Source organism: Chionomys nivalis, chromosome 11 (assembly GCF_950005125.1).
Source record: "Chionomys nivalis chromosome 11, mChiNiv1.1, whole genome shotgun sequence".
NCBI lineage: Eukaryota > Metazoa > Chordata > Mammalia > Rodentia > Cricetidae > Chionomys > Chionomys nivalis.
In genome coordinates, this window is record NC_080096.1 from 58,120,585 (window position 1) to 58,147,591 (window position 27,007).

Below are 27,007 nucleotides of genomic sequence, written 5' to 3' on the forward strand. Positions count from 1 at the left end.
GTCCCTTACCTTGGGACCAAAGGGAAGCAGAACATCATGGCAGTGGAAGCCTGTGGCAAAGGCTGGCACTACTACACTTCGTAGTGCCAGGAAACAAAGAGAAGTAATGGGCAAACGCTAGAATCTAGTTATTCCGTGCAAACTGGAGATGTCCCCTCCAACGGCATCTCGCCTGCCACAATGCCACCACCTCCACTTGGCCTACCGTCAATGTGAGGCCAGAAGAGGCACTTACAGACACAGTGGGTCGCTAATCACCTCGATATCACTCACCCAATCAAGTCTCCCATCAAAGTGAGCTACCATGCACTCCAAGCCACGTTCTAACCTACTTTCTGTTTCTCATTCCACCCCCACCCCCCGTGCCTGGAGAACACAGTTGTGCAACACACTCACGGCCTAGACTGACACCTTTGTACAATAGGAAATGTAGGTAAGGGCTGGCAAGATGGCTCCATGGGTAAAGGTGCTGGCCACCAAGCCTGACAACCTGCCTTCCATCTCCGGGACACACATGGTATGCTTTGATCTCCACATGTATGCCGCAGCATGCATATGCCTTCCCCAATTAAAAAAAAAAAAGTTTTAAAAATGCAATGGGTTGAAACACAAAATAAATTTAAGTCCATGAGCTTATAATGATGCTCAAAACACATTTTAAAAAAAAAAAGGTTTTAGGTTAGTGGCCAATGAAGCTCTGAGCAGAAATGACCCCATCCTGTGTCACCTTCAATATAGACCTGTACGCGTTCTAGCACAACATTCTAACCTGTCATGATTCCCATACATGGGGAAAGGAGAGGCCTGGGTGCTCACCTGCCAAGCCTAGCCTTGGAGGACGCACTCTCCAAGAGAAACATTTTCATTCGATTTGCTTCTAACTTGAAAAACAGAATGAGATTCCCCCGATAGGTAACACAGCCAACCAAAAAAAAAAAAAAAAAAAAAAAAAGCCCAGTAGAAAATTGTGGGACTGAGGATATTTTGAGGAACTCATCATGCTGGAATCTAGGCAGTAATCAGTTTAAAATGAGAATCCTTTGTACCTTGAATGTTCCCAAGGAAGAAAATCAAAGACTAAAAGAGGGAGATGCGCTGCGTCCCCCTAATCACTACACTTTGCATGCCTCTTCTGTGTGCTTATCACATTAATTACGTCAATAACGAAGGCGAAACGAGGAGCTTCACTTGTGGCACAGCTGTTTACAGTGATTGCTTTGAGCATGGTATATTTTTTTTTCCTAGCACCTTTTCCCAAAGTGTCTCATCACCAACATGCTCGGTTGGTCATTCTTTGCCCCAAATCCCCAAATGAGATCAGTTGCAGCCTTGATGCTTTCGTCGCAGCTGACTCAGCTTCTCTGGAGAGCTGTAGTGTCTGGCCCTGACTCCTGGAAGCTGCAATAATGACAAACTCTCGGAAACCAAAGTCAAGCCGAAGGATTGCTGGGCTTGGCTTTCCTTCCCAGCCATTGTCAAAAGCAAACCTGGGAGGTGCATCTAATTCCAAAGCAGCCCTGGATCTTCAGTCTCACTGGGGATCTCAGCAGTTGTGAGGGGAGATGTTTGATGTTTTCATGCATTTGTGAGCACTTGGGAGGGGAGAGAGAGGACCAAGTCCCACCCTTCCCTTATGGTTCAGCAGCTTGGAGCTTGCAGCTCTCAGAGAACCGGGCTGAGGTGTCCAAAGAGGTAAGAAAGCGCCCTCCACATAGGCTGAAAGACATTTGGGGTGGATGGAGTCTGTGGTCCCTGCTGTGATGCAGCCTATGTGGAGAGGCCACAGCCCTGCACTGGCAATCCTGCCCCCTCACTCTGTCTCTTTCCTGCCACTTTCTCTTGCTTCAGGGAGATTCAGAGAAAAGGCTTCGATTCTCCACAAGATTGCCAAGAAGAAATGCCAAGTGGATGAGAATGAGCGGCAGAATGGGGCTGCCAATCACGTGGGTAAGTGAGAGATATCCTTGTCCTCCCCTGGTGGGTGGGGAGGGGTGATACAGAAAGACAGGACCCAGTGTGGGCACCCCTGACTATTTACCAGCCCAGACCCTTCCTCAACAATGAAATGAGTCCCTCTTCTCCACCCGGGATTAGGCAGGAATGGACATGTACGTCACCAAGAGGACACTAAGGGAAGTCCATGGGGAGTAGTAATTCTAACCAAATCATCAAGTATTCTCTTCGAGAGGTAACAGGCACTTGGCTTCAGAAAGCCACGAAAAAGGAGACACAACCAAGTCATTAATGCTTATCCAGGGGTGGGAGTTCTGCTTCTGTACCCTTAACTGGTGATCGGATTGTATATCTATGATACTGCTCTGTGCACCACCACCCCCAAATTACCACTCACCCCAACAGAATCCTTTTGAGTTCATGCCGTCTCCTCTTTCTTAAAAAAAATTCAGCAAGATCATGGCTAGGGAGGTGGATCAGGGGATAAAGCTCTCGCTGCATAAATGTGAGGACCTATGTCCAAATTCCCAGCACTCACGGAAATGCTGGATGGGAGTGGTGACCCCACCTATAATCTCAGCATTTTATTTATTTATTTATTTATTTATTTATTTATTTATTCATTTGGTTTTTCGAGACAGGGTCTCTCTGTAGCTTTGGAGCCTGTCCTGGATCTAGCTCTTGTAGTCGAGGCTGGCCTCGAACTCACAGAGATCCACCTGCCTCTGCCTCCCAAGTGCTGGGATTAAAGGCGTGCGCCACCACCGCCCGGCTAATCTCAGCATTTAGAAGCCAGGGACAGAAGATTCCCCAGGGCAAGATAGCTAGCTAGACTAGACAAATTAGCAAGTTCTGGGTTCCCCGAGAAACTCTGCCTCAGTAACTAAAGTGAATATCAACCTCTGTCCTTCATATACCTGTGCTCAGGTACACAAACACATACACACATGCATGAACACATGAACACATATGCTCACACCATACACATATACACAGCCCCCCCCCAAAAAAATAAAGTTAGGCAAAATCAGTCTAGGTCTGTCTTGGCTGACTTCTCTAGAACTCCTGTGTGACCAGATTGTGACATTCAGGCATCTTATTTTAACTTGGGGCATCATGTTCCCTTTCTCCTGTCTGTAACTATAATATAGCTCTCAATTCCAAATTCAGACTAAATTTAACCTAATCTGGATCCATGCTGTAAACGAAGCTATTGCCCAAGTGACTAAAATTATCTGCAGACAAATCTCAACAGTTTTGCCCTCAAAATACCCCATAGACGACTTCCTGCCTCTCCTACCATCCTGAATTCTAGCCCAGGCAAAATTTTCAGCCAAGGAACAGACAAGAGTCAATTGAGTATTTATGAAGACCATGGACAGGAATCAGTTCAAGTGTTGACCAGGATTGGGCTATGAATTACAAGGTTTCGCCTGACCCCCTCTGCTTCCCTGGGCACATTCTCTTAGAAGGAGCAGAGTTCGGGTTTTGTGCCAAGGTCAACGGGGAAAGTTATTGCCTGGTTACGCTCTGGTTATTGTGTGTGAGTTTTGGGTTCGATCCCAAGTGCAATTTTTTCTACTCCAGCTGTTGGTTTTTCTTTTGTGGGGCGAAGTAGCTTGGAACAGAAGATTTATGTGGCTGGGTTCACTCCCGGACCGACTCTTGCAGACTGGTGACTGGAGACTTGGATTTAATCATCCATGACAGAACTCCTAGGAACTCCACTGCCGACAGGACCAGCAAAGGGTGTGGCAATCAAAAGGAGTGTGTATGGAAATCAATGCTTTCCAAAGTAACCCCGGGATTTAGCTCCCTATTGTCTATGATAGTAAATACTGTGGCTACAGGCACACTCAGGTTAGAGGCTATGTCTGCCAGGTAGGCTCTTATTTGTCTGCGTCTCTCCTGGACCACCCAAACCTCCTGTGGATCCTGTGATTCTGAGATCAAGTTTGGCCTCAGCAATCTGCTATGGGGGGCGGGGGCTGAGGTCTTTCGTGTCCCCCGGATTCTTAGCATGTTTTGGTTTAAATAACTGGATGAAACATACTGAGATAACCCGACATGGTTACAGACAGCAGGACAGCCCACACCACTGACCAGAGGAGTCACCGGTGGATAGGGAGAACCCTAATTTCCATACTTTCCTTACCACCACTTGTGTCTCAGGACACCCCAACCGAATTCATGAGCATTTCCTTAGCATCTCCAGTACTTGACTGCTTCAAGCCAAACATTCTTATGGAGTTCTTTTTGTTGCTGGGGGGATGTAATAGGGTCTTACCACATAACTAGGCTGGCCTTGAACTTGTACGATCCTCCTACATCTACCTACCAAGTGCTGAGATTTTAGGCATGTGCCCCACATAACTTTCTATTTTCTCATGCACTAGTAGCAGAAATATTTGGTCCTTATGAAATTACTAGAGGAAAAAAAAAACCAAACTTCTGTTTCTCATTCTTTATCTCCCTCTCTCCCTCATCCTCTCTCTCTCCCTCTCTCTCTTATTCTCTCTCTCTCTCTCTTTCATTCTCTCTCCCTTTCTCTCCCTCATTCTCTCTCTATCTCTCTCTCTCTCATTCTCTCTGTTTCTCTCTCTGGAGTGTCACAGACTTGAGCCTTGTTTCTTGTCTCAGCTCCCCCTAGCTTTTCTTGGAACAGGACACCCAGTGCAGAATGTGCTGTGAGTGTTCTCAGGATTGTAAAAAGAGACAGGTGGCCAAATCCTCCTTCCCGGTGTCCCCCTCCTCCCCTCCTGGCACTGACAGTTTTGTAGCGTGGGGACTGCGAGTATTAGAGCTGAAAGCAGTGCCCGCCTGGCCATCAGCCACAATGAACCATTCAGTTCACAGAGGAGATGTCCCAGCCCAGAGGAAGGGAGGCCTGCCAGAGATGCCAGGCTGAGGGTCACAGAGCATAACCTAGGCTATGGTACCATGGTATCCCTTGTGAGGCAGGGTGTGCTATCACACTAGGGATTCAGCTAGCTCACAGCCTGCATCTAAATGTCAAAGATATGTATTCATGTCCTTGCATAGCCTGTCACATATGGCGGTTGATAGGATCTCCAGTGGAGTCGTGTGTGGTGGAAACCAGAGCTTAAGGCAAATGGTGAAAACCTTTACAGGTGTCCAACACCAGCACGGGTCTCAGATGCCTCCTTACCTTCCGTCAGCATTGTCAGCGTTTTAGAACATTCCTTCCAACACGACCCCCTTCGCCCATTGGTTCTGATCGTTCTCCTTCTGTTTAAATTTATACCACAGAAAAAATCGAACTTCCCAACAGCACAAGCACAGAGGTGGAGATGACACCGTCGAGCGAAGCTTCGGAACCCGTGCAGAACGGAAACCTCTCCCACAGCATCGAAGCTACAGATGCCCCGGTATGACGCCTGAGCATGACAGTACAGGCTGCTTGGTGGCCCAGCTCCTGGCTGTGTGGCCACCAAGGAGTTGATTCGTGTATGTGGGGGAACTCTGTGTGCATTGAACGAACATGCAAACTGTCTAAGGGCGAGGGGAAGGGCAAGTATATCTGAGGCTGGGGATGAAGAGGCACAGGCTAATGTATGACCAAGCTTGATGACTGTGTCTTCAAAGTTAGTGCTAAAGCTCACAGTCTTCGCTCCTCCCTAAAGACCTCTTACCTCAATGGTTGAAAGTAATAGTCTTTGGCCCCACCCACTGCTCAACCACAACCAATGAACCGTTCCTCCTAGAAGTAATTAATGATACCTAGCATTTATCCAACACCTACAACTTGCCTACACGTAGTGCTAGATGCTTTAAGAATGTCCACCCTCATACCTCTCAACTGATGGTACAGCCACCAGTGCCTCCATCGTGCAGCTGGGGAAGCCGAGCTGGGTGAGATGAAGTGAGTAACTGGGTGACCTAGTTGTGAGGCGTGAGCTGAGACCCTATCTCAGGTATGTCGAAATGCACTGCCTGGTCTGCTTCTACCAGGAGCACTGCCTATAAGGCCACGGCTGCTCACACAGTGGGCAAAATCATGTGGTGCTTACTAGATACTTGAGGCTTGTCCTAATCCAATAAGTCGGAACTTCAAAAGCATGGGGCCCCAGTTTTGCATCTCATCGGGTACCCTCCATCAAAGCTCTGCAACAGGGGCAATCTGCCCTCTGGGGGGGGAGGGGAGAAATGTTACTTCTCACCCGTTGCCCTGATCTCTAAGAGCAATTTAGAAGGAGCGTCTCTCTGTTTATCTGAAGAGAGCCCAGCTCTGCCTGCCCTTGTGTCCTCTGCCTTTCAGCTTCTCACCCTCCTGCCCAGAGCCCTGGGCTGCCACCATGTCAGCTCAGCAGTGATCTGGCAGAGTGGTTTCTGTCCACATGGATGAGCAGCATGTGGTGGCAGCGGGCAAGCCCCAAGGACATCTGGCTGCCCTTGGGGCTGGCATGGTCACAGGTGTGCAGAGGAACACCTCATCGCCACACCACTCCATCTGGCTGGCCAAGGGACATCTGTGTCCCTTTCAATCTTGCTGCAGGGGAGCAAAAGACTTGCTGACCTCTGTCCACGGTGCTGCCCCAGGTCTCAGTGCAGGGAGACGGCCCAGATTTGCGTGCTGTGCTGGCTCGACTGGAGACCTGTCCAGCTCTCAAAAAGTCATTGCTGTCGCTGACTCCAGGGTGACCTGCTGATGCATTTCAAAGCCATGGGGCAAGTTGCCAACCTGACTGGGCGCTCCCTTCTTCCTCCTCCTCCTCCTGCTCCTCCTCCTCCTTCAAGAGCAGGTCCTGAAAATACTGCCTCATTAGTGCTATTGTGAGAGCTAAATGAGCCCTTGGCACTGAACCCCATGCTGTCTACTTACATCAGATGCCCAAACTTGCTGCTTAAAGAGCACTCACCCTTCCTTTAAGGATTCCTTATAGGTAAACGTGAAAACGGTTGTATATGTATACACAAGATATCTTTAAGTCAGCCAACAAATGTTGGGTGGTTAATAATGTTCCAGAGTGATCATGGAGGTCTCTGTGCACAGTGCTCTAGAAAGATAGGAAAACTTACCTGGGAAAGAATATGAAAACTGTAGGACATGGAATATGTTAGCTGGGCGTTGATGGATGGTAGGAAGTTGTCGCTATGAGAGGAAAGAAATGGAATGGTGAGCTGTGCAAGTGTCTGAAAACTCATGTGTGATGATTGTTGTACAAGATGGTAGAACTGGAGACTGGAAACCAAGCTGAGGAGAGATACACCAGAAAGGGTAAACTAGCTTGAGGTCTTTCACCCATCCATTGAATCAGAAGGCTCTCCCTGTTCATCTGGGTCAGACAATGCCCACATGTTCCAGCAGGGCTGAGACTGATAGCCACAGGGATACAGAGAGCAAGGGAGGATGGGGGTAAAGGGGAGTGCAGTGGCCCATGGAACACCTTGCTGAAAAGGTGTCCCTCAAACTTAGTGTGAACCTGTAGAAGGAGCCTGTCAAAGGCATGGCACTGTGAGGCAAAAATGAGTTCCACTTGTTTGGAGACAGCATTCCTGTGATGGCAGCAGCGCAGCTAGCCTTCAGACAATGGGATGATGCTTCTTCTTGGGCAGAACCAAGCCACTGGGCATCCCAGATGTGACTGGCACTGCTGGAATGTCCCTTCAATTGCATCCAGACTGTATTTAAAGCAATAGTGAGACAGAGAAGTCCCTAGAGGTTTGATGGAGGGAAATGATTGCTGGTGCTTGGATCAGTCCAGTAGACCTAGGGGAAGAGATAAGTGCCCATCATGAAACATGCTTATATTCGGTCCAGTTCTCAGGAGTGAGGAGCCTTGAAGGGTTTAGGGAGCAATGGTAACCTTTGGGTGTTTTTCGGGAAGATAGCTCATCTTGTTCAAGAAAGAACAGGTGGCTGAAGATGTGGGTTGGTAGTAGAGCAATTGCCAAGGATGCACAAGGTCCTGGGTTCCATCTCTGGTACCACAAAAATAAGGTGTATGGTAGAATAGAAAAAGACCAGACACAAAAAAAGCTAGACCCAGCAATACCACTTTGGGGTATATACCCAAAGGATGCTCAATCATACCACAAGGACATGTGCTCAACTATGTTCATAGCAGCATTGTTTGTCATAGCCAGAACCTGGAAACAACCTAAATGCTTCTCGATTGAAGAATGGATAAGGAAAATGTAGTACATCCACAATGGAATACTACACAGCAGAAAAATATAACGACATCTTGAAATTTGCAGGCAAATGGATGGATCTGGAAAACATCATATTGAATGAGGTAACCCAGACCCAGAAAGACAAATATCGTCTGTACTTACTCATAGGTGGTTTTTAGACATAAAGCAAAGAAAACCAGGCTACAATTCACAATCCCAGAGAACCTAGACAACAATGAGGACCCTAAGAGAGACATACATGGATCTAATCTACATTGGAAGTAGAAAAAGACAAGATCTCCTGAGTAAATTGGGAGCAGAGGGACCATGGGAGAGGGTTTAAGGGGAGGGGAACAGAGAAAAATGTATAGCTCAATAAAATCAAAAAATAAAAAGAACACAGAAGCTTAAGGATTATTGTGTTGGAGTCCGTAGGCCAATTTGGCCTGTCGCCTGCGTCTATATGACCCAAAGGGCTAGAATGGTTTGTATATTTCAAAAATGTTTTTGTGAAAAAGGGAAGCAGGAGCATATGGAACAGGGACCATATGGACCCCAAAGCCTGAAATATTTACTGTCTAGCCCTTTGTGGAGTGCGGGGGAGGGGTACTGCTTGTGCCCAATATAGACCATCTGTAGTCTTTAAAGAGAAAGCTCTCCTATACCGATTTGGCACGATCCTTGGTGTGTGTTGTTAAGTGAAAAGGCGCCGTGCCAAAGTGTATCCTAGATTGTGAGATACAATGAGACGCAGATGCAGAAGGAAAAGAGGGGGATCAGCATGCAAGCCTTTGCTTGCGATGCTGCTGGAGACATTAGCTGTGTCAGTTACTTCCAGAGACTTCTGATGTGTCCCCTTCTGCAGGTTTTGCATTTTGGACCAAAAAATTGTGTTGCCTAGTCAAAAAGAAAAAATAGAGTAATAACAATAAAAATAATACTGGGTTAAATTAGGAATGGGGATGGAGCTCGGTAGGTAACATGCTGTTTCAGAGCCAGAATTGAGAAGCTATAACAGAAATTGAGCATAGCAAGTAAACAGGAAAACAGGGGTGAGGAGGACACCGTAGCGAAAGCTGAGGTTGCCTGACCGGAAAGACTGGAAAGTGGGTTGAACTAGGGTTACAACTCCAGGGCAAGAAAAAGCAAGATTTGCAGTCACCACTCTCTAGCCTCCTCACACAGATTTGCAGAAGTGACTCAGCATCTCTGTTTTGCTAGTTCTGTGTCTTTCTAAGTTGTATTTTTATCCACGACAAGGGAGGTCTGCATCCCCACTTTGGTCGTGGGAATTCTGAGCCCATGCTGCACTCACTCCCATTGCTGGTATTCTCCTAAGATTTTAGCCTGTCTCCTTTATTGGCCTGCTGCATTTTAAAAAAAATCTCCACTTACAAGTTAGTTGATCTCACCTTGACACCTTGTCTCAGAAGTTTCACCAGCACAGACATTCCATGGCCCCTGGCTGGGAAGCGCATCTGAAAAACTACCCTCATGGAGCAGACAAGCCCTGTGCGTCAGAGTCCCTGCTGCGTGCTAATCCGTGCAACTGCAGAGGCACACTGCCTTTTCTACACTTGAGTACTATTCTCTTCTCTTCACCTACCCTCCCAGTGCTGGACAGAGAAAAGGACTGGAGCTGCCATAGATCTGAATTCCACCCAGATTTCCAGTGTGGGCAGTTTCCCCAGGCATAGACAGATACTAACCTTTTCTCACATTTGAATTTTGACAGTCTGTGGACAGCTTGCCTAGTGCATGTGAGGGTCCTCTGGATAGGATCCCTAGAACTAGGGATTTGAGGGGACCACCTAGCTGCATTTTAATTTTGCCAATCTAAACAATGCCCTTGGCCGCATGCCCTGTGACGCTGCCTCTTTGCCACAGCTGCATGCTCACTGTTGTGATGCAGCTAAACTCTGCAGATACACTCAGCAGAGTTCAGGGTCTAGCTAAAGAGCTCTCTGGTTTAAATTGTGCCTGCTTTATTTTTTCTTTGAGATAGGGTCTCACTATATAACCATAGATGGCCTGGAACTTACTGTGTAGTCCAGGCTGGTCTCGAACATACAGAGATCCACCTGCCTCTGCCTCCCTAGTGCTGGGTTTAGAGGCATGAGTGATCATGTCTGGCAGTGCACCATAAAGCAATTTTTTTCTGTGCTCAACTCTGATTTGATTTTGCCTGAGATTTCTCTGTCCTTAGGATTGTCTTAATTGTTCTTGTTTTAGTTGTGACCCAGGTACATCCATGGGTAAGGCAATTCATGTAAGAAAATTACATCCTTGGCTAGAAGGATGGATAGAGGATGGATGGATGGATGGATGGATGGATGGATGGATGGATGGATGGATATATGGTTGAATGAATGGATGGATGGATGGATATATGGTTGAATGAATGGATGGATGAATAGAATAAGTGGACAAATGGATGGATGGGTAGATGGATGAATGAATAGATGGACAGACAGATGGAGGAATGAATGGATGTGTAGCTAAATGGCTGGATGGGTGGATGGATGAATGTGTGGGTAAATGGATGGATGTGTGGATAGATGGATGGATAGATGAACGGATGGATGTGTGAATGGATATATGAGTGGGTAGATGGATGCATGCATGCATGCATGCATGCATGCATGGATGGATGGATGGATGGATGGATGGATGGATGGATGGATGGATGGATATGAGGGTGGGTGGATGAGTGAATGGATGGATGGATGAGTGGATGTGTGGATGGATGGATAGATGCTATGCAGAATGAAAAACAGACATAGGGTCTGTGCAACGCAGGCTCTTTTCTTACTTCCTAACCTTATAATTGGAGTATTGCCATACTGTGTTAAAGCTTCTTCTTTTCATTTTGTAGCAGCTCTGATGTACTTCTCCTTAAGGCTGCCTCCCCTTAACTCAATAGAGCTTTCAAGACCTGCTTTCTCCAAGCCCCACGGGGTGACTAAATAAAGGATAAATAGAGAAAATGTAGTAGAGGCGGCTGTGTGTTTAAATCTCTCCCTTTAAAAGAAAATAATTAAATGCTTAAAAATATCTCCTGCCTCTTAAATTTAGGTTTCCAAGGGTGCTTTATAAAAACAAAGTGCCGTTTTCAAAGTTTGTCGCTTATCGCAGATTGGCGCTTCTGTGGCCTGAAGGCTCCCTGGACAGACTTGACAATGCAAGTGGCTCAGGTGTAAGAAGAATGTTCAAAAATTACCTAGGCAGGTGGTGCCTGGAATCTGTATTTTCTGTTTCTTCTAAAAAAAAAAAAAACCTGTTACCGTTCACATAACAAAAGACATCTCTTTCCATGGTGGTGAGGTCCAGCTCACCCCACACTGTCCTGCTCATCAGTGGGCATGCGCATGGGTGGATTAGGTCAACCGCTGTGAAGTTCAGGAACAACTTTACTTTCACCTGCTAGTAAAACTGTCCTTCTCCTGGAACATCCATGGGGCACAGCGAGAGGAGTCTGTTAGCCACGAGATGGTGAGAAGAGGTCAGAGGGCAGCAGTGGGAGAAGATAGGCAAATGTCTCTGTGAAGGCAATGGAAATAGCAAAGGATTCCCCAGTCCTTCTTGCTGGATGACTTTCTTATAAAAGAATCCATTTGTGTCAGAGAAAATCCAACAGCAATCACAAAACAGGCAACGCTTAAGGCCTTTTGCTGACTAGGCCATTTCCAGGGAAGATAATATTTTTCTGTCAGTTTTATTGTTAACAAAAAAATTGAGATCTGTTTCCTACATCTGATGACCTGGATAATATTTACCAAGTACTTCAGATTCACTCAGAGGCCTTTTAATATATTTTAAACATGAAACATGATACAAATTTAAGACTCTTGAAAATCTTTATAAATTTGAATATCGACAAAGAATTATACCTTGACTGAGAACCGTGCTGTTAAGAATTTACTCTCTGAGGAATTTTGAGAATATCTGTTCATCCTTCAAATGATACATTAGTAATTGACTATCAATAAGAGAGTGGAAAACTTCATTACCACTCCGGGGGAAAAATGCCAGCATTAATATACTGTTTCTATGACTAATTCTGATCCAATTGATAATGAGGCTAAAAAGGAGTTTACGATTATTTTCATGATTCTCCAGTTAGCTTCTGTGTGGATAAATCTTTTATGAATGTGTCAGCAATATTTATAAATCCCTGAAAAGACACCAAAGCCAGTTTGCAGCAATGCAGAGAGAAATCTATCTTGTCTGGCTTGTGCCTCAGAATCGCGGAGACAAACGCGCAGCGAAGAAGAGCACCTGCATTTCAATGAGACCCTCATGTGCTGTTCTGCCTGGTCGGAAATGCCCCCTTGCTGTCCTGGAATGCTGTAGTTCAGACAGCTCTGTCACTCACTGCAATGGATGTTGAAACCTTGGTTTTGCTTCAACATCTGGTACAAGATGAAGTTTTGGGGTTGCCACAGAACAGTGGAACCTTATTTTATATTTCATGTGCTAGATATTTGATGTTGGAATTTTTTTCTTCTCCATGTAAACCAGGCCATATGATGTCATTAAAAGGGGAGTAGATTCCTCCCTACAACCTGCAGAGCAAATGTGTCCAGTGTTTAAGGAAAACTGTTTTCTAGTGAAAGATCAGCTCTGTCGGTTCAGAAGGCCAGGCAAATGTCTCAGATGGTGTGTTTCTCTCCTAAAATGGGATGCAGTGTGACTCCATCTCCTTTCAGCTTTCTTTGTGTATAAGAAACAAGGGATAGGGACTTCGAGATTAAAGGCAAATTACAGAGGCTGAGGGATTTGGGGTAGAAACTATGAGTGTAAGATCAGTGAGAATCTCAGAACACAAAAGTAGGTTGTTGTTCTAAGACTCAAACCTGCGTGTTTAAAGGGCAATTGAAAAGCAGACTGAGTTAAGCAAACATAATTTCTTCCAAAGCCGAATCACATACTCAGCAATGACATGTTGGGAAAGAAGAGATACTCATGCGGCCATCATACTATTCTATCAGGTCAAACATGAAGACATACCATGGATGGGTTGACTTAGCGCAAACTTGTTTTCCTCATGGCTCAGAGGGTTACAGTTTCCATCCTCTGGTCAAAGCTCTCTTCCTGGCTCCTTACTGAACCCTCATGTGACCTTTCCTCAATGTATGCAGGCCTGCAGGGACAGAGGGAGACATGGAGGGGACAGAGAAGAACCAGGGGATAAGGGGCACTCCAGGGAACAAACACTCTAGGATCTCTTGTTACAAGGTAACCCTAATTACTTCCACAGAGTCCCCGTCCCCAAATACAGTTCCCTGGGTAGAAGAAGCCTTGACATACTTGCAGTGTTCTGTGTTCAGCCAGGACTTGATGCTTCCATTCGGATAACAAGTTCTCCTACATGACTGGTTTTCAATCACCTGCTCTAAAAAGTTTTCTTCCCCAGGACTTTCCTGGTTCTGTTGCCTTTTTACAGAAGAAAGGCAAATGCATTTTATCCCTTGGAGGGGCAGAACCATCCCAGAGTCCTGAGAAGACTTCAAACATAACTCAGCATGCCTTGTTTAACAAACCCAAAAGCTGCAGTTTTGAGATCCCAAAAGTTCAGATTCCGTGGTGACTTGGAGATTTTTAAGTTCGAGTCTGTGAAAGTAAAGTGAACCATAAGTCAGTAGTTAATGTTTATGTGGGTGTCTTAGGGTTACTGTTGCTGTGATGTAACACCATGACCAAGAGCAACCTAGGGAGGAAAGAGTTTCCTTCACTCACGGTTCCATGTAACAACAGTCCAACATCAAAACCAGTGAGGGCAGGACAAGATCCCGGAGGCAGGAGCTGACAGAGGTCTTCAAGGGAGCCATTTCTGAACTTTTCCCCATGACTTGCTCAGCCTGCTCTTTTATAGAACCCGGAACCATCAGCCCAGGGATGGCACCACCCACAATGGGTTGGACCCTCCTCCACTGATCATTAACTTAAAAAAATGCCTTACAACCAGATCTCATGGAGGCATTTTCTCAATTCAGGTTCCCTCCTTTCAGATAACGCTTGCTTGTGTCAAGTTGACATAAAAGTAGCCAGGACAATAGCCATGTGAGTTGACAAGAAAGTCTGTGTGTGTTAGCCTCCATGAATTAGTCAGTACATTCTGTGGGAGGATGGAGCCAGTCAGTTTGCCCCATTTCCTCTGCCAACCACAGGTGGACTGGTGCTTACGTAAGCACGGACCCCTGTGGTAGTCTCTTGAGGAATTCTACTAGCCAGTCGGTTGTTGACCATAGAGTCGTTCACTGTTTTAAAGAGTTCCTGCGCATGTGGGGTTAATGTTGCCTTGGAGAATACCAGCACTGGTAGTGTTTTTAAGTCTGCACAGAGCTCAGAGTCAAGGTGTCACAATATTGTGAGTCTTACCATCTGTTTAGAAGCTCAAATTCGGACAGAAAGTCTGCTCAAAGCTAACTACCTCCCGAATAAAATAGTGGTTCTCCTTGGGGCTGTGGAATTTCCCCTTTTCGTTTACAGAGCCTTCCATTTATCTAAGAGAGAAGAAAGTTAGATTGTTGGTATCACTGCAGCCAACAAATGCTCAGTAGATATTGGATGAGTGAACAGATGGGGGAAATCCATTACAGTTTTCCACTTTCATATCAAATAATTGAATTGTAGGGATTTATTGTTGGAAACGATATTATAATTCACCTAATCAAATTTCTTCTCCTAGAAGAAATTATTTTCCTGACTATATTTTAAGAGTGATAACCATCATGGTTTGAATGTCTGCTGTGTGCCAAACATTGTTCTAAGGACTTTGCACGAATTATTTCAGGTGATTCTTCAATAGCGCCAATGTTGTAAAGGAACCTTCTAGAACAGAATTCCTATTTTAAACAGCTTTATGTCCGGCTTCCTATTTCACGGGAACCACATGTTTACTGTGGCTTTCTGCAGCTGTCCCATCGTTAGATAAGGTGCCATCAGGATGTCCCCTGGGAGGATCTTACAAGCCCACTGCCCAGACCCACACACCTTTCACCAGTTCCCATGGAGACCTACTTTGAGAGATGATGCTTGTTACCAAAGAGCTTCTGTTATTGTTTCGGGCATGAAAAGGGAGGGGCAGTCCCAGGACTGAAGGTGCTGTTTTCCTGTGCAGTCTTCCTTGGGGGCACCATGACCTTCAAACACCAAATGGCAGAGTCTAAAACTGACCCAGCTCCCCTTTCAGCCCTTGCTGACGTTAGTCCCAGGAAGGTTCGTTATTGTAAAGGGTTTTATTCATTTTCTACAATGTTCCCTAGATACCCATTTTAAAGGTAGCGAAAGTGGGATTATCCACTGTTATGGGAGTCTGGGGAGGCATCAGGTGATGAAGCTCACATAAAATCTCCTTGTTGCCGGGCGGTGGTGGCGCACGCCTTTAATCCCAGCACTCGGGAGGCAGAGGCAGGCGGATCTCTGGGAGTTCGAGGCCAGCCTGGTCTACAAAGGGAGTTCCAGGACAGGCTCCAAAGCTTCAGAGAAACCCTGTCTCGAAAAACCAAATAAATAAATAAATAAATAAATAAATAAATAAATAAATATCTCCTTGTTGGGCTTGGCTGCCATGTTCCCCACTTCAGCAACCCGGGGAAGCACTGGTGGGGAGGTGCTGGGTTTGAGAGCACTATATTCACTGGCGTCTATAGCATCTGCATTTCATTTTTTCAGTATTTTGAAATGAAAACATATTTACGCCTTTTCTCCCTCCCTCTCCTTTCTTCAACATTTCGCATGTTCCCCACAAATACCTGACCTCTTTTTCTTTGTTGTCGTTACATATATGTGTGTGTGCATAAATCCATAAACACAACTTGCTCGGTCCATTCAGTGGTTTATATATTAGTGGTTTCGGGGATGACCATTTGGTATTGATAACAGTCAGGGGGCTCACCCCTGGAGAAGACTATCTCTCCTGCTCCCAGCTTTCTTCAGTGCCTGTACTTTGTCTACGGGCAGGGCCCAGTGAGCTCCCCCTTCATGTTATATATATCTAAAGGCCCTCAGGAATTTGCAGATGAGAGCAAAGGCTCCCTGAGAAATCTGGAAAGTGGAACTTGTGAGTCCTGACTCTGCCCCCTGCCTTTCCCGTCTCACTAGATCTGAGGGCTAGTGCAACACCCATCACTTAGGAAGCTAGTTAGAGGTGTGTGTGTGTGTGTGTGTGTGTGTGTGTGTGTGTGTGTGTGGTCAGGATTTCTCCATACAGCCCAGGCTGTCCTGCTACTCACTATATAGCCCAGACTGACCTTAAAGACTGGGATCCTCCTGGCTCTGCCTTCCGGAGTCCTGGGATTAAAAGTGTAAACCCCCATGCCCTGCCGAGTAAGGTGTCTCCCTCTAAGATTTTTTTTTTTTTACTATTATAGATTACAAGGTCCTAGAGATCTAGTCACTAGCCTAATTTTGTGTAACCACAGGGCTTGTGCAGAACCCCAGCTGACAGCAAACCATGTTAAGTCTTTATATCAAAAACCACTTGGATTCTTTCTGGCTTACACAGCTGTAGCCGGCTCTCCTTGCCAAGTTTCCTAGGGACGCTCTTCAGACACGTTAGGAGGCAAGAATGGGTCATCACAAGGTCAAAGCTGGCATGCCCCAACTCCAGGAAAAGCCGACAACTCATTGCCCTGACCTCAGCGGCCTCTCGCTTGGGTCCATGACTAATAACCCAAGCGCTGTATCTCCTGCTCAGGCACAGACAAAGGGGCCTGAACTTGGCACAGCGTGTCCTTCCGCAGTCTCTAACCAGCTTGCAAGCTGTTGCCCATCGAGCCAGAGTGAGATTTCCTTGGCAAGAAGACAAAAAGAATTTCTTCTGAGGTATTCTGACAGCTTGCTCCTGAGGCCCCTCTCACATCCATCCCAGGGTTCCAGACCCTGTCACTTTCCTGCAATAGGAACTGATCCTTTGAAGAGTGAAGTTTTCTGTTGGCCCAGCTTAAAGTACAACCTGGTCCACTCCGGCCCTAGCAACAGCCTCCTTAAACGCCATCCTTGGACCCTACACAGCACAGCTAATTGTTTGCACTGGACATTAGTGTGTTTAGAGCTTGGGCGTCCAAACGGACAATTATTTTCTGCTCTTCGCTGGCGGCGCTGCCTGCCTGGTGACTTTGGCAGATGGAGAAAAGAGCTAATCTGTAGGTTACAAGCAGAAGGGTTATTGATGAAATGTCACCATCTGTCGGTGTCATTAAAATGATATGAGTCACAAAGACTTGCTTTTGTCTTTTCTCAAAAAAAAGGGGGGGGAGGGATAGCTTGGAGCTTAGAGAGAGGTTGCTAAGTTGTGGATGGCAACAGAAAAAGGAGTATGGTGAATTCATCATATAGGCTGATTGTTCTTCAAGGAAGCCAGTCCTCAGCTGGATAAAACCCCCGACTTGGCAGGAAGTGCCGTGCTTATGAAGACTGGCATAGTACTTCAAGTCTCAGTGCCTAGTTCTTGAGTATCTACCAGGTGTGGAAGGGAAACTCACCCATTAGGTTACATGAAGAAGACCTCGTCGGAAGAAAACATAATATGCCCCCAGTCTTCTTAGTCTTCACTGCCCCGTGGCACACAGGTTATCACTTTTGTATCCAGATGGCACCCTAGGTATGTGAGCCCATAGGGGATAGATGTCTCTGCGGACCACGTCTCCTCCAAGGCTGGCATGATGAGGATCAGGGAGGGAGTCCCCATGGAAGGGTAAAGACAACGGTGGGTAGGATGGCTTCCCTGTCACATTAGCAAAGGGGTTGGAGGGCTGAGGTGTGTGCATGGGTAACCAAACTGTGCCAACTCCTTTACCTAATCCCCACAGTTCTCTCACATTTGTGCTTGAGGATTCCGTGTTTCTTTTCTTTTCTTTTTGCTTTTTTCTAAACAGGGATTCTCTGAGTAGCTTTGGAGCCTCTCCCGGAACTCTGTCTGTAGACCAGGTTGGCCTCAAATTCACAGAGATCCGCCTGCCTCTGCCTCCCAAGTGCTAGGATTAAAGACGTGTGCCACCACGACCTGTCTGGCACTTTGAGGATTCTTACCCACTGCCACAAACCTGTTATTTCCTGTCTTTTTCAACATGGCTTTTTTGTTTGGTTTTTTTTTTTGTTGTTGTTGTTGTTTTGTTTTGTTTTGCTTTGCTTTGTTTTGTTTTAAACCCCAGAGAAGGTTGAAGGGTGCGTGATTTCATAAGCCATGACAGGCCTTTTGTTCAGCCCTAATGAGTACCAGTAAAGAAACTATCGGTACAGTAGTATTGCTGTGAATCTGTACACACCCATCCGTGACCTCTAGTTTGGTATTTCATCCCTTAAACATCTAGCCCAAACCTTTCCCACCTGCCACTCCCTAGGGACACAAACATTGAAGGAGCCTCTGTCGCTGCACCGCCGCCTCTGCTGTGCCGGAAGCCTGCAGGAAGCTCTCTGTGCTTCCTAAAGGAGGCGTCACTGCAGGGACACCTATTGATTTGTTTAGATTCAGTGCTCTGAACAAATCTATTGCTGCCGCTTCGTTTCTGAACAAGCAGGGTGGGTGGCGATGGGTGGTGTCACAGTGCCCTGCTAGTGACTCTGCCCCAGTCATGGACTAACGGTCATCCTGCTGGGCAGACTCACCTTTTATCTGTCTGCCTCTGGGACTGAGTGCAGCCTCTTTGCTGAGTGCAGCAAAGGCCGCTAGAGCGCAGGCAACGAGCTGCCAGATCAGAGACTGGGAGCTTGTACCTGCCTCTGAGGTGCAGGCCAGGGTGAATGTTATACTAACCTTTGGCCCCGTTTCTCTGAGTCCTGAGGCATGTGTTTGTGTAACGTGCCTTTAATGACGAGTTGGGAATAGCCATGCAAAAGCTGCTAAGTTTATTCTTGGGTGACTAGAGCTAGGACATCCCAGAATTAACACTGGACTGTTTCTGAAGTGAGCTTTGTATGCCTAGTGAATAACAGTTGTTGGGAAGGACAGGGGAGAGGGGGAGGTCAGGGGAAGAGAGGGATTTTAATTTTTTACTGTCTTCTTCCTCCCAAGGAGTCCTAACCACATAACACAGTCCCAGGGAAAAGGAAATGGGGGCATAGGTCAATATATCAGCAGATATTATTAATCATAAAATGTTCATAAAGGGAGTTTTTTTTAAAGGATAAGGTGGATTATATCAAAGTGCACTACGTGTGTGTATGGAAATGTCATAATAAAACCCGTTACTTTGTACAGTTGAATATAAAGCACAGTTGGATCAAAAAAGAAAGAGAGAGAGAGAGAGAGAGAGAGAGAGAGAGAGAGAGAGAGAGAGAGAGAAAGAAAGAAAGAAAGAAAGAAAGAAAGAAAGAAAGAAAGAAAGAAAGAAAGAAAGGAAGAAAGAAAGAAAGACGTCATGAGTAGTATGGTCAATGTTGAATAATCAGTTGATAAACATGAGAAACCATAAGATACCCAAAGAATGGAAAGGAAGTTCTACAGTGCTCTGGTGAACTGTTTGTTCCTGGGCCTCAGGCTGTGAAATACGGGGCGCTTCTAGAAAAAGAACGCTTGTGAAAGCAGCTGGGGTGGCTTGGGACAACCCTCTCTTGCTCTGCAGTCTTGCCGTATGTGACCCCCATCACTCCCCAAGCTTCTGCCTGTTTAAAGCCACCCTCTTGTTCTACAGCAGGCCGCAGAGACCACTGAGGAAGAGGATGACCAGCCCCTCAGCCTGTCCTGGCCATCCAACGCCCGCAAACAGGTCACGTTCCTCATCGTTCTTCCCATCGTGTTCCCTCTCTGGATCACCTTACCTGACGTCCGCAAACCTGTGAGTGAGGCTCTGTCGAGACCCTTGTTTAAAAAAAAAAATATATGGTAGCCACCATAGTCCATTTCCAGTTGTGTGCATATCTCTTCTCATGCATGCCTGGAACTTCAGTTACAGTGATTGTGTAGTGACTAGCAAACCTGAACCATCCCAGAACTTAGGCGTGTAAAACAATCACCATTTTATTCCGTTCAGAGATCCTTTGGGAGGGAAATTGAAGTGGGGTGCTCTGGAGATGGTTTATCCCTACCCCATCAAACCTGGCACTCCAGCTGAAAAGACTTGCATGGTTAGGGGGGTGATTCACAGCTGAGACCTGCAGTCACCTTCTTTGCTAAGGTTTTTTGGCACCTGGGCAGAGATAGGTTGAAGGCTGGTTGTCTATCAGAGTACCCAAACACGGCCTGTCTCTGCACTTTGGTTCCTCACAGCATGGTGGCCCCAGGTTAGCCCAATGTCCTACATAAGAGGTTAGGCCTCCAAGAGTGAGCATTCTAACAGTAGAAGACAGAAGTTAGGTGGTCTTTGGTTCCCTTGACTCTGAAGCTACGTACTGACAATTCTACTGGCCAAAACACCCATGAACCTGCTGTAATTAAAAATGTAGCAGTAGCCAGGTGGTGGTGGCGCACACCTTTAATCCCAGCACTCTGAGTGTGAGGCCAGCCTAGTCTACAGAGTAAGTTCCAGGACAGCTGGAGATATATGAAGAGACCCCGTAATTTAAAAGGGGAGAGGACAGTTCACCTAGAGGCAAGAAAGGTAATTCAGGGGTTAAGAGCACACGCTACTCCTGAGTAGATCTGAGTTCAGTTCTTAGCAACCACGCTAAGTGGCTCACAGCCACTTGTAACTTCGGCTCTGGAGATGCCTTCTTCTGGATGCTGAGGGCAACTGCATTCAGGCATGTACAAACCCAAGTGTAGACACACACATATACCACAATTTTTAAAACATGAAATCTTAAAAAGAATTAACCTAAAATATACCAGTGCCATGTGCCATATGAATTGCTTGATGAAAAAAATGGCCGAAAGCTTGAAACAACCATAACAATTTTCTCTTAGGGGGCATAAGGTTTCAGCTGGGTGGTGGTGCACACCTTTAGTCCCAGCACTCAGGAAGTAGAGGCAAGAAGATCTTTGTGAGTTTGAGACCAACCTGGTGTACACAGTGAGTTCCAGGACAGCCAGAGCTATTATATAGAGAAACCCTGTCTCTCAAAAAGCCAAACAAAAAACCCAAGGTCTCTCAAGGTCCAAGCAGGGAAGTGGCTCTGTATTTTCTTGAGTTTCCTTTTGGAGATATTTTAAAGATAATTTAAAGAAATGCAAATGCCTACATATCTGATATTCCCTCTGTAATTTTACTGTCATCACTATAACCAATATTATTATTGAATGTTGTCAGATGTCAAGGGCTGAGCATGCAATACTATCCTGCAGCCTGCAAAAGGTAATCTAAGTGTGGACTAATCACAGGAGCGTCCCCTTCCAGGGTTGGTGAACTAGAGTCCTAAGCCATTCGGGTTTTGCCATAGAGGTAGAAAAGGTAATGAAAGGAAAAGGGCACATGCACCAACACACGCTCGATGGACGCTTGCGCCTATCATACATCAGATTCTGCACTGATATTTTCAATGAGGCTACCTCGTGGGTCTCAGGAAACATCTGTGGTAGGATATATGTGTATTGCTGGTGTAACAAAAAGAGGCACATGTGAGTCAACTAAATCCTATCTGGTCACTTTCCAGAGTGTCGTAAACCACCTTTTCGGGGGATGACTTCTGCCATAGGTCAGCCATGATGGGTTCGTACGTTCCAGGGTGGGGCATGAGGATTAAGAAATGTTAGGTAGGAGGAATAGGGATATGAAAGAAACACAGAGACATAGGAAAGTACAGGGAGGGCAACTCCATGGATGCTAAATACTGAATTCACCCGTGTTTATTTTTCATATGCTTTTATATCCCAATACAAAAGGGGGGAGGCAAAAGGCAGATTTAACTTGACACAAAGGACAATTAGAACAGTTACTTGCTTCAGTACTGGAGATATCAAGCCATTATTTCCTGAGTAAAACATTTGATGTCTTGAGCAAGGATATGCAATGAATACATCCTAGACCGAGTATCCTGTAGGCAGCCACTCCCTATGTCAAACCTCCTATTTTAAATGAAGGAGCACAGGAGTATGCTTGAATCCTCTGACCACTGGTCAGGGTAGAGTGGATTCACCTCTATAGGCCATCTTAATGCACAAAACACCAAATAACCACACCCTAGGTCAGGATCTCTAGTTGTAGCCACACCTGTTGTCAACAACTTTGAAAGAGCAAAAAATCAGCTCAAACTCTCTGACCTCCAGTAAAGGTGGAATAGGCTCACATTTTTGGGCCCTAACACCAGAGGTTAGAGCTGAGATGCAGACCAGGTCTCTGCTACCACATGATTTCCCCTAAGATTTCTTGATACCTGATGGTTTTAAGCTGGAAAAAAAATCTAAAAGCATTTGCAATAAAATTCTATGGTCATATTCAAGTCTAAAGTTAGCAGAAATCTTCAAGGGCCTCCTGGTAATTCTACTTTCTTATTGGCTGGGGTCAGGTAAGAAGAATCCTATGCCATTAACCTGCACTGTTAATAACTCAGCCTGGTAGAGAGCCGTGTCCTTCATAGACACTAGGAAAGAACTCACAGAAGTACTCGCCACAGTCCAGCTACCCTGGTAATGGGTGCAAGCTGCTGGTCTGGTTTTGTCCTGGCTGTCCTGAAACTCACTCTGTAGACCAGGCTGACCTCGAACTCAGAGATCTGCCTGCCTCTGCCTCCCCAGTGCTGAGATTAAAGGTGTGCACCACCACCTAAGTTTCTTAAGTCACAACTCCAGAGCATTTGCCTGTCACGAAGGATTGGCTTCCTGAAATCCTTAACAAAGCAGCTGATGTATATGACCCCGCCCCTTTCATGACTCACACTGCACAGATAGTTCTGCAATGCGTTCATTATCCCTTCTGATGGTTTGTACTGATGGTCAGCTTAGCAGGATCTAAAGTAACCAGACCCTAGCCTCTTGCACATTTGTGAGGGTTATAGGTTAATTGAGGAGGAAGGACCCACCTTAAATATGGGTGGTACCAACCCATGGGTGGTTTGTTGTCCCCAACTGAATAAAAAGGAAAGAGGCCTCCGAGCACCACCACTGATTTATTCCTGCCATCTGACTAGACACAACGGTCTAGTCACTACCACTGCACCCTCTAACTGGGAGCCGAAAGAAACCCTTCCTTAAGTTGCTTTTGTCTGCTTTTGTTACAACAACAAGGAAAGTAACTAATATGTCAATCATTCCCATTTCTATGCTGTTTGGCTCAGTGTTTTCTTTCACCCCATAAGAGGACATCAAAAAACCAAGTACAGTTTTCTAATTCTCTACAGAAGGCTTAATGTGATACGGTCCAGAGTGGCGGGACTGGCTGGCTAATGGGAGCTAACTGTTACTTTGCCCCATGCGCTTGAGCAGAACGTCATGGGAGCAGAAGTGTGGCAGGGCCGGTCTTCACTTCTAGTGGGCAGGAAGCCAAGAGGAAATGCTGGTGCTCTGATGGTCTCCTTTCTCCCTTTTATTCCATCTGTACCCAAGGCAGGCCTGTCCCCTTCTATTAATCCTCTCTGAAAACACCGTCACAGACATATCCAGGAGTATGCCCCACAACTCTTCTAGGTGATTCTAAATACAATCACATTCACAGTAAAGATGAACTGTCACACCTCACACCTAGATCATGACAAGTCTGACTGATGAGGAAACAGAGCTGTGTGTGGCGCTCTTCTTGGTGACACCGTTGGCTCATTCATCACTCCGTAGCCTACCCTTGAGGGCCAGCCCCTGCCACCGTGGCCAGGGGAGCTTCCTGTCTCTGTTGTCACTTTTCTGATTGTTGTTCCAAGATACCTGGACAGAAGCAGTTAGAGGGAAGAAGGCTTGATTTTGGCTCATTGTTTTAAAAGGATAAATTTCATCAGGAATTGGAAGACATGACTCATGGGCGTGAAACAGCTGGTTACGTGACATCCAAAGTCAGGAGCAGAGGGAGGTGAATATGGGTGCCCCACTCACCTCCTCCTGTTGATCCAGTTTGGGGCCGCAGCCCATGGGATCCTGTCACCCCCATTCAGGATAGTGTCCCCTCCTCAGTTACACCACTTTGAAAGTGCCCTCAAAATCAAACCCAGAGGTATTTCTACTGTGTGACTCCAAACCCAGTCAAGACAATGAAGACCAGCCGCCGCTTTCCTTGCTTCTCCAAGCACCAGCCATAATAAGAAATGGATTCTTTTCTTTTTCTGGGCTTTCTGTATGCCCTTCCAAGCAATGAGACGACCAAGGGAACGTCTGGATGTTTAGATTTCTTCAGCAAATATTCAGCACTAAGGACCACACGGACCCTTAGAGGGTAAAATAACACAAAATCCATAGGCTATATCTTTAAGTTTAATAATTAAACCAAGGCATGCTTGGTGTGCTTCATGGTTTTACGTCAACCTGCCACAAGCTAAAGTCGTCTGAGAGGAGGGAACCTCAGTTAAGAAAACACTTCCATAAGATAGGGTAGTAGGCAAACCTGAAGGGCATTAGTGATTGATGGGGGAAGGTCCAGTCCACTGTGGGTGGTTCCATACCTGGGCTGGTGGTCCTGGGCTCTATAAGAAAGCAGGCTGAGCAAGCCCCTGAGGAACAGCACCACCGCCTCTGCATCAGCTCCTGCCTCCAGGTTCCTGCCCTGGTGGAGTTCCTGTCCTGACTTCCTCTGACATGAACAGTGATGGAAGTGTAAACCAAATGAACCCTTTCCTCCCCAAGTTGCTGCCGGTCATGGCGTTTCATCACAGCAACAGAAGCCCTGACTGAGACTCTTACATGTAACATTTCACAGAAACAGTTAAAGGAGACTTGAGCCCGAGGCTCCTGATTCCAGATCATTTTCACTCCACCACCCCAACTGGTAGATCACGTCCCATGTCCTACGTAATAAGCTGAGGAATCTTGGGAAATGCACTTTTCAGAACTCAATTTTTGTCCACTGTTGATAAAGATTCCTAAAATCTCTAGATTCCATACCAGCCATGGTATTCTGTGATTGAGAAAAAAAGCACAAATAAAGAGATTTGCCTCAGTTCGATGCTGCAAATTGAAGGTGACTGTATCACTTGCTGTGATAGTCCCAGCTTGCTGTGATAGTCCCAGCTCACTGTGATAGTCCCAGCTCGCTGATAGTCCCAGCATGCTGATTGGAAGATAAGCTATGTGGTCCTCCCTGCACATACAAGAGGCCAAATGAAATAAACCACACCAGGAGCCAATAAGGTGTTTCCTGATCATATTTATTACAGGAGGGTTTTATTCAATTGCTTCTTTATGTCAGTTTTTGTTTTGCTCTGTAACACACCGTCTCAAACTCAGCTTAAGACAAGCTTATTTTGGCCCATGATTCTAAGGACCTGAAGTCTGTGCTAGGCTCAGCCATACAGTTCTCCTGGGAGCAGGTTGCCATAGGAGCATCTCAGCTGAAACAGCCTGTCTGTGTTCTCTATAATCTCTAATCTTTAAGCAGTGTGCTCTGAACTTAGTCATGGGATAGCAAAAGACCAAGAGCTACAAGAATGAAGACTACAGAACCCTCCTGAGATCTAGTTCAGAATCTGTACTCCTTCGTGACCTTATCATCACGACTCCATCATGACCAGCACATTGTATTGACTGAAGCCAGTCCTAAAGCCAGCCGACACCTCCGGGGGAGAAATAGAGCTCACCTACCGGTGGGAGAGGCGGAGTGATGTACTGTTTTGTTTTGTTTTTTCAGTCCTACTCCAGGCCTTATGTGTGTCCACAAAGGCCACTGGAGATGATCTCAAGGAGAGGGGAAAAATAGGGAAATTAAGAAACAGACATTTGCTCCCCCTTAGGGCCCACCAGCTCTGTATCTTCTGCAGTTATTTTAAATTCTTCCTAGGGATGAAAATCCCAAACCTTACCAGTAATTACAGGGAACGCATGATTGTATAGTTCTAATTTCAGAATAAATATCACTCCCACTTGTGTTCATTCCCACATCATTTCTATGCAAATTTTATGGCGATGTTTATTGACTTGCACATACTTTCAGCTCAGATATTAAATAGGAGCTTCACACTTATAGTTTTCTTAAATAAACAACTTTGTGTGAAAACGGAAAGGGCCCGAAACATACCTTTGATGAAAACTGAAAATTAAGCACAATAGGACACGTAATGTGATTTTCTCTCGTGGCCTGAGATGGGTGTTCACACAAAGGAGGGGTGTATCTCTTGAGACAGGAAAACATGAGCCGTTAGTACCAGGAAGGAACCTGGACACCCAGAGAGGGGTTTGCAGTTTGGGTCATTTATTCATTCGCCGAGTTTTTATTGATTATCTAGCAGGAGCCAAATGCAGTGTAGCAAGAATGAAGTGACTAAGACCCAGAGAGGCTTAGAGGTTTGTTCAATCACAGCTGCTAAGAGGAAGCCAAGCCTCCCCCATACCAGGCATCCACAGTGGCTTTGCCTCCCCAGGTCTCAGCCTCTCCACCTCTTAAAACCTGCGATGAAGACAATGACGGACAGTAACAACCGTGATTGCTACGGGGGCATTTCTCATGTCTCGGGTGCTTGGCTTGGCTTTCTGTGTACATGACTCTTCAGAACGTTTAGATTTGTGTTACCCCTCCCCTCCGCGTTACAGACGAAGGAACCAAAATTTAAAGAAGTCTTCCTAAGTGAAAATCACTGCTCAGTTGAGAGTCACTATCATAACCCAGTGGCCATAGTTTGAATCCTAAGGGCTGTTGTGGAAAACTTCTTAAAGTGTGTGTACTTCAGGGAACGGCAAGATGGCTGAGCAGGTAAAGGCAATTACTAACAAGACTTACGGCCTAAATTTGATTGCCAGGACCCACATGGGTTGTTTTCAGATCTTCATATATATATATATATATATATATATATATATATATATATATATGCATAAACATGCACCTCTCCATGTGTGTGTAAGCGTGCACACACACATACTAATGAATGAACAGATAGATAAATACATAAGTGTAAAATATTTCAG

At 45.9% G+C, this 27,007-nt stretch overlaps 1 protein-coding gene across 4 annotated transcripts in view; it reads left to right on the forward strand.

Moving 5' to 3' along the window:
* Positions 1-27,007, forward strand: part of Slc24a2 (solute carrier family 24 member 2) — a 255,169-nt gene that overhangs the window by 205,167 nt on the left and 22,995 nt on the right. For 3 of the 4 annotated variants that reach the window (XM_057784051.1, XM_057784052.1, XM_057784054.1), the window contains 3 exons: positions 1,849-1,947; positions 5,224-5,342; positions 19,728-19,871. In XM_057784051.1, coding sequence (XP_057640034.1) covers positions 1,849-1,947; positions 5,224-5,342; positions 19,728-19,871 — 362 coding nt within the window. The remainder of the gene's footprint in view (positions 1-1,848; positions 1,948-5,223; positions 5,343-19,727; positions 19,872-27,007) is intronic. The other variant, XM_057784053.1, reaches the window with a different exon arrangement.